The 14,791-nt window shown below is 39.4% G+C and overlaps 1 protein-coding gene across 4 annotated transcripts in view; it reads left to right on the top strand.

Moving 5' to 3' along the window:
* The window catches only part of PLPPR1 (phospholipid phosphatase related 1), a 217,719-nt gene extending 207,969 nt beyond the window's left edge, over positions 1-9,750 (top strand). For all 4 annotated transcript variants that reach the window (XM_070742409.1, XM_070742410.1, XM_070742412.1 and 1 more), the window contains exons 6-8: positions 5,822-5,998; positions 6,956-7,087; positions 9,325-9,750. In XM_070742409.1, the coding sequence (XP_070598510.1) occupies positions 5,822-5,998; positions 6,956-7,087; positions 9,325-9,357 (342 nt within the window). In that variant the 3' untranslated portion in view covers positions 9,358-9,750. The remainder of the gene's footprint in view (positions 1-5,821; positions 5,999-6,955; positions 7,088-9,324) is intronic.
* The last annotated feature ends 5,041 nt before the right edge of the window (positions 9,751-14,791 follow it).

Genomic DNA, 14,791 nt, shown 5'->3' with positions numbered 1-14,791 from the left:
GAGAGAAAGAGAGAGAGACTGGCTGCTGTGCTTACTCAGCCTTGAAATGTGGAGGTATATAATTAACGGATGGGGGGGGCATTTGAGAAGTAATTACTGTTACTATCCCCTCCAGAGCAATGTACACGCCCAATAAAATCACTTTGCTCGCAGAATTATCTGTCACCTAGCAGATGGTGAAAGTGTGTATTTATAAACTGCTAAATGGATACACTATAAACTGGTTCATTTTATGAAATCAGTATGAATTTTCTTTTAAAATATATACCTAGTTTATATGTACCTTGGATGTTCATGGGTGGCTGCAGTAAACAAAGCAAAGTTGTGGTTTTAATTCTATTTCTTATTTTGAAGAAGCTCTGAATTCTACACAGTGGTAAGCATAGAATAATAGAGTTGAAAGGGACATTGGAGGTTTTCTAGTCTAACCTCCTGCTCGAGCATTTCATAGAAATGATTGTCCAGTGTCTTCTTAAATGCCTGCAGTGATGGAGCACCTACAAGTTTTGAAGGAAAGCCCTTCCATTGGTAAATAGTTCTGTTAGGAAATTTCTCCTTAGTTCTAGGTTGCTTTTCTTGGTTAGGCTCCATCCTTTGTTTCTCATCTTGCCTTTCGGTGTTTTGGAAAATAATTTGACCTCCCTCATCTTTGTGGGAGTCCCTCAGATATTGGAACACTGCTATCATGTCCTCCCTAGTCTTTCTTTTCATTAGACTGGACATACGTAATTCCTATAACCATTCTCCATATGTTTTAGCCTGCAACCCCTTAATCCAAAGTCTCAACAACCTTCTCTTTTCAGAAGAGAAGGATTTAGGGGTAGTGATTTCTGACAGTCTCAAAATGGGTGAGCAGTGTGGTCGGGCAGTAGGAAAAGCAAGTAGGATGCTTGGCTGCATAGCTAGAGGTATAACAAGCAGGAAGAGGGAGATTGTGATCCCCTTATATAGAGCGCTGGTGAGACCACATTTGGAATACTGTGTTCAGTTCTGGAGACCTCCCCTACAAAAAGATATTGACAAAATTGAACGGGTCCAAAGACGGGCTACAAGAATGGTGGAAGGTCTCAAGCATAAAACGTATCAGGAAAGACTGAATGAACTCAATCTGTATAGTCTGGAGGACAGAAGGAAAAGGGGGGACATGATTGAAACATTTAAATATGTTAAAGGGTTAAATAAAGTTCAGGAGGGAAGTGTTTTTAATAGGAAAGTGAACACAAGAACAAGGGAACACAATCTGAAGTTAGTTGGGGGAAAGATCAAAAGCAACATGAGGAAATATTATTTCACTGAAAGAGTAGTAGATCCTTGGAACAAACTTCCAGCAGACGTGGTTGGTAAATCCACAGTAACTGAATTTAAACATGCCTGGGATAAACATATATCCATCCTAAGATAAAATACAGGAAATAGTATAAGGGCAGACTAGATGGACCATGAGGTCTTTTTCTGCCGTCAATCTTCTATGTTTCTATGTTTATAGTGGATTCCTAGTGTGGTTTTACTGAGGCTTTGTAAAGCGGTAATAGAACTTAATGTGATCTCGATTCTATCCCTCTGTTAATGCAGCCCAAGATTGCATTGGCGTTTTTGGGTGCTGCCACACACTGTTGACTCATATTTAAGTGATTGTCCACTTGGATTCCAAGATCCCTCTTACAATTATTGGCATTAAGTCAAGTTTCACCTAGCACAGTGATAGTGAACCTATGGCACGGGTGCCACAGGTGGCTTGTGGAGCCATATCTGCTGGCACTCAAGGGAAGCTTCTGCCAGCATGTGAGGGAAGCCTCAGGAACTTGGAGAGGGCAAAAACCGGGCCTACCACGGCCACGGGAAGTTAGGAAATGGGCCATTTCCAGCATCTGAGGGGTGGGCAGGCCATTTTTCCCTTCCCAGGCTCCAAGAAAGCCTCTGGAGCCTGGGGAAGGTGAAAAATGGACCTACCAGGCCCACCCAAAAGTCGGGAAATGGGGGAGCCCAGGGATCATGCATGTATACATGGTGGGCACGGCAACACGGGGGTCACATGTGCATGAACCGGGGGCAGGGGGAATTGAATTATGGGTGTGGGCACTCACGTGTACGCACATATATTTTTGGCACCTGAGGAAAAAAAGGTTCGCCATCACTGACTAGCACAATTGGTTTTTCTTGCCCAAGTGTAAAATTTTACTTTTGCCTACTGTATGTTGAATTTCATTTTGTTATATAGGTCCCAGAGTTCAAATACATCAAGATTATTTGGTTCTTAAGCTTTTCTTCTGGGCTGATTATAAAAAACAGTAATGGGGGACAGGACAGATTTTCCTGTACTGAATTTGTACAGATTTTTTTGGCTTCTCAGTACTTTATCTATTTAGCACAGTTGATTCACCTTTTTGCTTATCATTTTGAAAACATTTGAATAGAACTGTGATTCCATTCTCTGTGATGAATTTAATGCAACTCAGTTTTCAGTCATTACACTAAGTCTCAGTGGTATTTCTCTGGGCTCAGCCATTGGCGCTTGGAAATCATGGTTTAGAGATTAGCGTTTTATGGGAACAAGGCCACTGTGATAGTTCAATCAAATACAGTTAAAGTAGTCCAATTAATTATGTGATACTTTATTTTGTTGAGACACTCCGAGTCCTTTGAGAGGGGCAGCATAAATAATAATAATAATAATTATTATTATTATTGTTATTGTTATTGTTGTTATTATTATTTTCCCCACATTTTTTACAATTTTATTTTTCTCAATTTGTATCTCCATGAGATTGATCTAACTTGGACTAACCTTGATTTGCATCTCATTAAGCCTCATTTGATGCTTGGAAAGCATCTGTTATTGGGATGATGCTATTTTGGGAAGTGAAGTCTTGAAGAAGCCAGGCTGTGTTTTGGAAAGCATAAATGCTGGAGAAGTTTCTATTGTATTTGCTGATTTAGCCCATTACTTTCATTTTAGTGCTACAGTATCTGCCTAATAATGTCACCCTTGTAATTATAGTCTCAAAAATTAACTTACTCTTCAGTGCTGCCAATTTTTTTATCATGGTTTTGCTGTTTTGTTGCAGGAATAGTTGTGAATACAAAGAAAGCTTGCATCCTATAATTACACTTTCATTGTCTTTCATGGTAGTTTGCCTTTAAAAAAAAAATACCCTAGACATTCTTCATTTTCTCCCATTTATTAATGACACTAAAAATTATAATGGCAGTTTTTAAAAGCCGGAAATGGGATAAGATAACAAAGAAGATTCATCTATTATGTGGAAGAATGAGCTATTGTTTGTTTATGTCTTTCTGTACCTCAATTTTGACTTAGAATGTTGATTGGGCAAACAGACAGGTTTGGGCATTTAAAATCATTTGCTATATCAACCTCAGAAATTCAGGAACACTAACTACCATATGATTATGTTGATGAGTTTTAGACTCTTCACATTGCTGGATCTAACATAGCTATTTTAGAGACTGCAAATATTTCAAACATGATTTAGCTGAAGCTCTTGTATTTTAATAATATTTTTAAATATTTTTTATTACCATATGGACATTTTCACATATTCATCATCTCATTTCTCATTTCATTTTTTACAAAATTTTTACAAATATATTCTATATTTATCTTATTGCTTTATTAGGTCAAGTTTGCTTTTTATTTCCCCTCCCTCTCTTCTCCTCTTCCCTACTTTCCCTCCTATCTTCTCTCCTTACTCTGTTCTCCTCTCTTCTCTTTCCTCCTTCTATTTCTTCTAACTCCCAGTGCCTTTCTTTCCCAATAACACAACCCTGTGGAAAAGGGCTATGCTTCATAGATATGTATGCGTGTGTGTGTGTGTGTGTGTGTGTGTGTTCGCCTTAGAACAAGGACAGAAACACCAGCCTGAAGATGATGAGTGGGACCTCAGCGAAACGTCGCCAGAAATTTGACGTTTCGGTGAAATCACATTCACCATCATCAGGCTGAAGTTCCAAGCTTCGTGTTGTTGTAAAATGGAATGTTTGCAACTGTCATTTCTTCCTAGTATATATATATATATATTGTTCTGAGTTCACAGGGCAAAACCCGAACTCAGAACAATCTACATACATATACCCGTGAAAATCTACGAAAACAAATATATATATATATATATTTGTTTTCGTAGATTTTCACGGGTATATGTATGTAGATTGTTCTGAATTTGGGTTTTGCCCCGTGTAATATTTTGCATGTCTATGCGACATTCACCATCATCAGGCTGAAGTTGTAAGCTTCTACGAAAACATATATATGTGTGTGTGTGTGTAAGTCATGGCATATTCAGATCTTTTCCCATGTAAGGTTGATAGACTCCTGGTGATGCTTCAACGAGGTCCCATTCGTCATCATCAGGCTGTTGTCTTCGGCTTTGTTCACCCAAGCGGGAAAAGACCCAAATATGCCCAAACCTATACCTATACCCATGAAAATCTACAAAAAAAGCACACACACACACACACAAGCTTTAAGAAATAGAAGTGAGATGTTATGTTTATACTGTGCAAGATTCAAACAATTTATTCTGAATCATTTGTGAGACATGCCTAGTCATATTGATTTCATCTTTTTAAAAAATCCTAAGAAATGTGAATAGGGGCCAAGATTCGAAGCTGGCATCTCGCAGTAACTGTATCAATAAAGCTAGTCTTCGACACCACCACAATTGAGCTCAAAATTTCTGTTGCTAAGCGAGACAGTTGCTAAGTTAATTTTGCCCTACATTTTACGATCTCTCTTGCCACAATTGCTGAGTGAACTGCTCCAGTTATTAAGTTAATAAAAAGGCTATTAAGCAAATCTGGGTTCCCCGTTGACTTTGCTTGTGAGAAAGTCGCAAAAGGTGATCACATGATGCTGGGACACCGCACCCATCATAAGTTGCTACATGTCTAAATTTTAATCACGTGACTGTTGTGGTTCAGCCTGAGCCAGATCAAAGACCAGCTGCGTCTCTGCTGGCTCCAGGCCCGGAGGAGGCTGAGAGTGGAGAGGAGAGTTGTTTGCAGTCGGACAGTGCAGACAGCAGTCACGAAAGTGACGCTGATGCAAGGCCTGGGAGCCCTGGGGAAGGGCTATCTCCAGCAAGTAGCTTTGATTCTCTGGAGTCCCTGGATGACGACGCACAAGCTATCATTAGTATGCGGCAGAGACGCATAGCTCAAAGGAGAAATCAACTGCGTAGATATTATCAGCATTGAATGAGAAACACCAGGGGGTTGGGTGTGGTCCTCATTAGCAGGGAAAGGTTTATAAGGCATGAGAACCATTCTGGCAGCATGGAGTGTTATCAAAGGGGAGTTGGTGTTATCTGCATTTTCTCTTAGCGTTTTTGTTCCTGGCTCGTGGCCCAGCAGCCTTGAAGACTGGTGGGAGGTTGGTGTCTGTTAGCTCAACAGCCTCGTCTGGCATTAAGGATCCTGTGTTTCTGTATGAACAATTGCCTTCGTGTATCTATTTGGAGTTCCAGTGTTTTCCTGATCTGTAAGGACATTTTCTGTTGGCTTCTTTTCTCTTTACCATTATAAAACTGTGTTTGGATTCAACCGGTGTGTCTGGCTTATCTTTTTGGGTTGGTCATAGCTTCCGGAGTGACCCAGACAGAACAGTGACCAGAGAGATACTAAAATGGTCATAAGTGTGAAAAACGTCCTTTGTTTCAGTGCCATTGTAACTTCAAAGAGTCAGTAATTGAGCTGTTGTAAGCAAAGGACTACCTGTATATAGATGTCCCCCATAAGATGTGATTGGTGCTGGATTGCAGAGAACTAGTTTTCTGTGACTAAGGCCAGTCTGTTGATATTTCAGATGTACATCACTAGCACAATCAAGACAAAGAGCAGTCGGCTTGCCAAGCCAGTGTTGTGTCTGGGGACACTGTGTGCTGCCTTCCTTACAGGGCTCAACCGAGTTTCTGAGTATCGAAACCACTGTTCAGATGTCATTGCAGGCTTCATCTTGGGAAGCACAGTAGCACTCTTCCTGGTAAGCGAATAACATTTACTTTCATTTTCATGTGCCAGTATCCAAACTGGGCCAACTTGTTCATACAAGGCTAAAGGAAACAAAAACGTTTTTCTCAAGATCAGTTTGCATTCAGAGAGCAAATGACATGGAACTTCCTGCTTCCATCTCTTGTACAGAAATTGATCAGACTTTATAACAACTATGGTCGGTCAGTGGTTCTTTGCCTCATCTATACTTTGTGGCAAACTCTGCTTCCCAAATATCTCTGGTTTATTTCTTACCACAGCATCTATCCCGTGAAATACCTCCTTCTTTTTCATCTCAGTCATATGTTTGCGCACTGTTATCTAAAGTGCTGACTAGGAATTATGTGGTACAATCATGGATTGCTGTGATATAGCAATAGCATTTAGACATATACCACTTCATAGTGCTTTTACAGCCCTCTCTAGGCAGTATACAGAGTCAGCATATTGCCCCCCAACAATCTGGGTCCTCATTTTACCCACCTAGGAAGGATGGAAGGCTGAGTCAACCTTGAGCCAGTGGTGAGATCTGAACTGCTGAACTACAGCTAGCAGTTAGCTAAAGTACTTAGTCTGCAGTGCTGCACTTTAATCAATGCGCCAACCCTGTCCAAATCGACTTTGAAAAGTTTTAGCCAAAGCTTTAGAAAAAAAGAGTGTTAATGATCCCGATAATCAGTAAACACCTTTGCCAGATGTTGCTCAGCGTGAGCCATCATTATGTAGTATACACGGAATGCTTTTTGAATACACAAGAGTTTTTAATTGGTTGCAAAGTATGAACAAGATAAAATTGGTAGTTTATATCAATCTAAAAGAAGGTTATTCAGTGATAGAAACCAGGTCCATGCTACAAAATGTAGGACCATGCCAAAAAATGCATGCAGATATCTTCTTCTAGTAATTATGATCACTCCAGGAATCTTCTTTTCTCTTTCTGATCCCCAAGGGCATCTGTGTAGTTCATAATTTCAAAGGAGCACATGGGACGCCTTCAAAATCAAAACTGGATGAACAGCGAAGCATGCCCTTGATGGCATTTCCACAAGTGGAAAGTCCTTTGGAGACCTTGAGTGCCCAGGTACCATATAACCTTCTGTTTATCCATTTCTCGTTTTGATTAACTTTTTTTTCAATAGTTCAGTTCTTTATATTACAAATAAACATGGGAGCTTTTTTGCTTTTTTGTTTTTAGCATTTTTGGTGGGATAAATCACAATGTAAAAAAGACAATTATTTTAGAAGCCCCATTATTTAATTAGTCCAGTCTTTCCATGCTGCATTTTTATATTCTGGTTCATACATTCTGGCTTGAAGGTGATCAGTTAATTGGGACAATCTGCTGAATAACAAATACCCTCCCAAGTATCCATTTTTGGCAATTTTATTTGAGCCTCTGTGTTAGTTCATATATTATTATTATTATTATTATTATTATTATTATTATTATTATTATTAATTAGATTTGTATGCCGCCCCAAGTTTTCGAAGAGGGGCAGCATACACATATAAATAATAATAATAATAATAATAATAATAATAATAATAATAATAATTCCTGGTACAAGTGTTTTTTAAAACAGGATGGGGAACTATGTTGTAACCTAGTTCCCATTAACTTCAACTAACAGGGTAGAACCTCATTAAATTTGCTAATTGGACCTGGAAACACTTGCATTAAGTGACATGGTTGTAAGTTGAAAAAAGCCACATGACTGTGCTGCTTAGTGACAGCAGTTCTGGCAGTCCCAGTTGTCATTAAGTGAGGACCATATGGGTCATTAAGCAAAGCAACGTGCTTTGTTGCTGAGCGGTGTGATATTATTCCAGGAGTAGCCACCATTTTTCAAATAGCCACATCGAATTGAGGGCTCTCAGAAAATGGTGTCTGTTTCTGAGATCGCACAGCCCGACAACATATCTTCCCTAAGCCAAGCTTTGGAACTCTTTGAAAAGTATGTACACAATGGGCAATGCAAGGAGGGTATGGGGCCCAGTGGGGTTGAGAGCAGGCCCAGTGTGGGCAGGAAGAGGAGCATAGGATGTGTTAAGTTGGGAGAAGCCATGTGAACTCTGGGTTAGAGCCTACACTAGGCATCTCAGGACCTCCTTCCCCCAGGGGGTCATGAATGTGCTCTACTTAACAACCTGCACATTTAATGATCGCATTGAGAACACCAGTGAGGGGTCATAATTGAGGCAGTCACATGAATGCTTCATTTAATGGCTGTCATGACTTCTGAATGTAATGGGCAGGGCTTCTTAATTATCCTTGGATTATTGTTTCCAACCTAACACAACATTGAAAATAAATTAGGGGATCAGATCAATGTCTCTTCACTTGTCCACCAGTAGGATGACACTCCAAAAATGAACAGATTTGGTATTTGGAGGGAAAAGAGAACAGAAAGAGTTTGAAACAGGAGAAAAATCCCCCCCCCCAAAAAAAGCCTGATAAATTGATATGAAACAGGAAATTAGTAGGATTAGTAGGATGCTTGGCTGCATAGGTAGAGGTATAACAAGCAGGAAGAGGGAGATTATGATCCCGCTATATAGAGTGCTGGTGAGACCACATTTGGAATACTGTGTTCAGTTCTGGAGACCTCACCTACAAAAAGATATTGACAAAATTGAACGGGTCCAAAGACGAGCTACAAGAATGGTGGAAGGTCTTAAGCATAAAATGTATCAGGAAAGACTTAATGAACTCAATCTGTATAGTCTGGAGGACAGAAGGAAAAGGGGGGGACATGATCGAAACATTAAAATATGTCAAAGGGTTAAATAAGGTCCAGGAGGGAAGTGTTTTTAATAGGAAAGTGAACACAAGAACAAGGGAACACAATCTGAAGTTAGTTGGGGGAAAGATCAAAAGCAACGTGAGAAAATATTATTTTACTGAAAGAGTAGTAGATCCTTGGAACAAACTTCCAGCAGACGTGGTTGGTAAATCCACAGTAACTGAATTTAAATATGCCTGGGATAAACATATATCCATCCTAAGATAAAATACAGAAAATAGTATAAGGGCAGACTAGATGGATCATGAGGTCTTTTTCTGCTGTCAGTCTTCTATGTTTCTAAATTAGCCAGTGTTTCAAAAAATGGATGGACCCTCTATTAAACCCTCCTTCCTTTTCCTTTCTGGTCATGTGTCCTAGGATAGAAGTGTTTTGAATGGGTTAAGAATAATTCCAGACACCATGCTCTGTGTGCTTTCCCTACCTTATTTCTTATTGGTCCCAAGAGCAACAGTTATGACTACACCAACTGCATACTAAAGCATATTCTGTTTCTTCTTTCTTTGTTCTGCAGAATCATTCTGCCTCTATGACCGAAGTAACATGATCTGAACAACGTCAAGAGAATTTTTTTACTGCCCTCTGCTACAGTACTCCCACCAGAATACACAGTTATACTAATTGTCAAACTGTGATGACCAGTATTATTATGTTATGTCTAGTTAGGAACTAATGTTTTGTACATTTTTGTATGAGGAAGTGATATAGCTTGCCCTGGAATACCCACCCACTTTCTTTTTTCTTGTTGTCAGCTTTAATATATTTATGCCAGAATTTTAAACAAATGAAAACAAAAAAGAAACAAGACAAAAAAAATGAACTCTTTTTTTTTTTAAATTACAATGTGTTCTGAGGCACTACACCTTTGGGAATTGTTGATGTTTTGTGATATTTGTACACACAAACCTTTTTTGTTTTGTTTTGTTTTATATACAATAAATTAAATGATAATTATAAAACTAATTCCTTTTTTAAAACCTTTTTATTACCAGAGATGATGCTTCCAATAAGTGAGGAGTTCAGAATCAGCATTGGGAGTGCAATTCTACAGAATTCATACTCATTTTCTAGACGATACTGTAGAATTCTCTCTGCATGACTGTTCTCTGGCCCTTTAGATTATCGATAATGAGAAATACGTATTTCGAATGCTGGTTTAACATAGCAAGACAAAGAGCTTGTCAGTTTGCAAACTTTGCTTCCTCTTATACAAGCCCCATACTTGTGATTGTGACTAGAGCAGGAAGTACCTGAACTTTTTTTTCAGGAGTCCCATGTTTTTCTATGGAGCTTGCTCAGGAAATTGTCCCAAGGGGCTGTGATCATGGTGTGAACTCTTTGGGTTATTGACTCAAGATTAGTTTTCTTAGCCCCAAGGTCTTCATTGAATGTGCATAATTCACACCGCTTGCTTAGCAACATTTTGTTGTCTCATAGAGTCTGCTACAAGCAAACTTTCTTTATGTAAAGCAACCAGCAAAATTTATTTCCCCATGATGGAAATTGTAGAGAAAGCCTATGTGTGAATGCACACCTCTTGCGCACTATCCTTAAGATTATTGCCTTGAACTGCAAGAAGAAATGACTGCAGCTTTTAGTCGGAGCCCAGTTTACCACTAATAGTTTAGCAGATTGGATCAAAAATTCATAATGTTAGCCAAAAGACTGTATCATTAGCCTTTTAGTAGGTTTGAGGAACAGAAGAACAAGTTGGGAAACTTAGGAGAATGAAGTATTATTGCAGTATTATTGCAGTCCCAGCCGAAGAACAATGGTCTGCACTCAGTTGAAACCCACCCCAGTGTGGTACTTTTAAATTTCTTAAGAACTGTCTTTTCCTAAGAAGCATGAAAATCATGTAGGAAAATGTGTAGCCATAACCATTGAATCATTTACCAGAATTCTACCAAATGAGCATTTTTTTTGCTGTAGACATATATGTATCGCTTTCTTGTGACATATGCATGCGTTTCTAAGACATGATAAACTTTGGAAGTAGCACTTAACCTTGGAACAAATATATTAATCTCTTTGGAGCCACTCAAAATCCTGTTATTTCATAAAGTGCTTCACAGAAGGCTCCACATTGATCCCCAAAATTGGAAACCATCACTGTTACCAACTGGTGTTTTGTAATAGAAAGAGTGTAAATGTTTCATTGCTTCATTTGAGCGTATTTTGCAACTCAGAAAGATGCCTTTGGGCAATACACTTGTGATTCAGTTCCACTGGTGGTAATATATTATAATACCTTTCACATGTTGAGAAAATAGGGAACCAGCTGTCAACTATGTGTGTCAAATATGAACCATGTGAAAAGCATCTTTGTTTTGCCTCCTCAGAAATGTCCCTTCCCATTCATAAGGAAATGCAAAAGAAATTTAGAACACCGGCTCAAAAATGAAGATTGGCCAAACTTAGTACCATATTTTTCAGAGTATAAGATGCACCGGAGTGTAAGAAACACCTTAATTTGGGGGGAGGAAAACAAGGGGGGGAAATCTGCCTCTGCCTCCTAGCAATTTACTCACAGCAAACAGCAAATAATATAGATGATATTCACTGTTTGCTGCGTAATTCTGTGCATGTGTGCCTGACCCATACAAATATCAAAGAATTGAAGAAATGTACATTATGGCAGTATATTAATGCCAGAATGTTTTCTTAAATGTAGCCACACTAACTCTTCCCAATGATAGATCTACTCCAACCATGACTAAGTCAATGTTTAACTCAGCTTCCTTATCTGAATATTAAACAGGATACTGCTACATTTCAGATTATATTTGTACAGATGCTGTTAAAATTGATGTGACTTTTTTGAAGTACTGTATACATTATTCTCTGCTATTTAAAAGAAGATACAAAAGCACTGGGCCTTTATTTTAAAAAGCTTCTTCATTTTGTTAAGTTGTCTAGAACAACAATAAAGCAGTCTTAATAATTTGAACATTCTATAGGCATTTGTAGTTATTGATTTACCTCCTTGCATTCACTTTCAGCAACTGATTAGCACAAGAAAATAAAAATCTGCCTCTGCCTCCTAGCAATTTGCCTCCTTGCAGTTTTAGTTTCACTTTCATTTTAGAACGTGGCTTGCCTGCAGCTTCAATCAAATGCAGGTCGGGAGGCTGATAATCAGTGGCTTGTGTTAATCAGGCTCTGTGTTTTTTGCTGCAAGGAGGTAAATTGCTGGGAGACAGAGGCCAAAGGGTGGGGGTGGCTGGGTGGGACTACATTCAGTGATTAAGACACACCCAAGTTTTCACCCTCTTTTGGGAGGGACAAAAAGGTGCATCTTATACTCCAAAAAAATACGGTATCTTATCTCTGTTTTTCCTTTTCTTAACTCCTTGGGAAGCTATCAAGGAGTTAAATGGAAACACCAAGGAAAAAGGCAGACAAAAAGGACTTTTGAGTTTCAGCAACTTTCCTTGTTTTCAGGGAGGGACTCTTCTGAAGAGATAGAATGTAGCATCTGTTAAAATAAAAAAACAACAACGCCTAGATCTTGAATTTCCCCAAAATGTGGGTGTTCCTTCCTCCAAGTAATGCTGGCTGAAATTTTCTGAATCAAAGTGTAACACATTTGTATCCAAAACTGATTTTTGTTTTGCAGTTTATTGTTAACAAATCAAAGGAAATCCCTCTCTCCTCCCAGTTCTAGAAATTTTCTGCTACACCCCATTTTTCTAGCATGATCATAATCACAATAGTGTTTCCTTTGAGAAATGGAACTTCTCTCTGTATTTTTTCTGGAATGCCTGCTATGTTGATTCCTGGGTTTTTGTATATAATTTTTTTCCAAAAGAGATAAAGAAAATTATCACAAAACTGTTTGCATCAGGGTTTTGTCATTTTCCTAGGTGTTTGGAGGGATATATGGGAACTGTCTTGTTTCTTAACTATTTTTTTCAGCTTTTAAGGAATCAACCTCAAATCATAGATTTCCTTTAAAACAGTCATCCTGTTGATACCTCACTGGTATTTTAGAAAGTGCAAGTTACCAAGAACTACCACAATACACAATACAATAAATTGGAGGCACTCATCTTATTGGGGAAAGACATTAAAATACCAGCACTGAGTGTTGTGAGAATGAGACCAGGCAAAAATTGACAATTGTAACCATAACCTAAAATTGGACTAAATATGAACTTTAGGACAAAGCCAGGAATCTTGTCAAAAAGATACCTTCAGAAAATAGCTAAGAAACAATCAAATCATTAAAAGTTGAACAATACTTTTATTTATTGAATTTATTTGCTGCCCATCTTGCTGCAAGGCAACTCTTATGTACAGTATGTGGCTAATGGAAATGTCATTAGGCAATAATGCCTGGAGTGCAAGCAGATTCTTATTTATTATTTCGATTAACCCAGTGCTTCTCAATTATTTTTCTGTTACCCCCACCCCACCCCGGGAAGAAATAAACATTTCACACTCCCTCCCAACTCTCCGATCTGGGCACCAATGGAATTTTAGTGTTAATATTTATTTTACTTATTATAAGTTGCAAGCAAATTATTTATTTATTTGATTTTTTTTTATGCCGCCCTTCTCCTTAGACTCAGGGCGGCTTACATGTTAGCAATAGCACTTTTTAACAGAGCCAGCATATTGCCCCCACAATTCAGGTCCTCATTTTACCCACCTCGGAAGGATGGAAGGCTGAGTCAACCTTGAGTCGGTGATGAGATTTGAACTGCTGACCTACAGATCTACAGTCAGCTTCAGTGGCCTGCAGTACAGCACTCTACCTGCTGCGTCACCCTGGCTTATTGGCTGGGGAAGGCTGCTCTACTCACTTACCTGGGAGTAAGTCACATTGAACTCAGTGGAGCTTGTTTTCAGTTAGGTAGGCATAGGCCACCGTGGTTAGGGCCCTCTTGACACGTGGCCAGGCCAGCTTAATCAAACCTATGTTTTGGGGTCGCCGGCCTGGTTCATAAGCACCACCTCTAGTGGGCACTCACAGCAAATGGTGTGGAACGAGGCTTTCGGGTGCTGTTCGAAGCTTTCACCCAGCTGCAGATGCTCTTCCTTGTCCAGCAACAGGTTTGCCACACCATTCATGGCTAACGCAGCGCCCACCGAGAACAAGAACCCATGCAGCTGCCCTGCCCCGCCTAGCCACCTTCTCTTCCGGGCTCAGAGCAGCGTGCAACTGGGAAAACACTCATTTGTGGGAATCGATCAAGAGGGACCACTCATGTTCCTGGGGTCACATGTGTCCCCCTGGCATTGCTCCATGCCCTCCAGGGGCCCCCGCCTCACCATTTGAGAAACACTTCATTAACCGGTGAATTTTACAAAACAATAAAGCAGGAACTTTGGGCGCTAGGAAGGATCTTGTTCACATTAGCTGTTTGAAACATTTGGTGTTTCATTTGGGGCTTGGTAACTTCCCTTCCTCTGCGACCAACATAGATGAGTAGGCTGTGACATGTGAGGGTGTGCAGAAGAGTGAATGAGTGTAAGAGCAACAACATATAGTACTTAAAATTGGTAACGCTGTTACAGCTTCAAATTTGAGTCTCGGCATTCGATTGAAAGTAAAATGTGTCTCCAAGTCTTTCACCGTGGATAACCATGGCTATGCATTCTACATTCTGGCCATACTGCTCTGGATCATCTAGCTTGCAGGGTTGCTACAGACTCCACATTACACCCATTACAGAAGTAGGAACAGGGTGCATAAGTAGACCCAGTGATCATAAGGCAAACCTGGACATATTGTTTTAAAAGTAACCATTGATCCAATTTGAGAAACTCTTTTCTATAGAGTTGATTAGTTGGATGTGCATAACATACCAAACCACAAACCTGGATTAACAAAGCAAAGTTCATATACCATGCTGCTTTCCTCTTCCACCTTCACCCCACAAATAAAGAATATTCTGGTTTTATGAAATTGCTTTCTTCACTCAATACAATAACAATAGCTGGATTTCTATGTTGCACCACAAAACTATCCAATC

This window comes from Erythrolamprus reginae, chromosome 2 (assembly GCF_031021105.1).
Source record: "Erythrolamprus reginae isolate rEryReg1 chromosome 2, rEryReg1.hap1, whole genome shotgun sequence".
Taxonomy (NCBI): Eukaryota; Metazoa; Chordata; class Lepidosauria; order Squamata; family Dipsadidae; genus Erythrolamprus; species Erythrolamprus reginae.
This window is presented reverse-complemented; position numbering and strand designations above follow the sequence as displayed.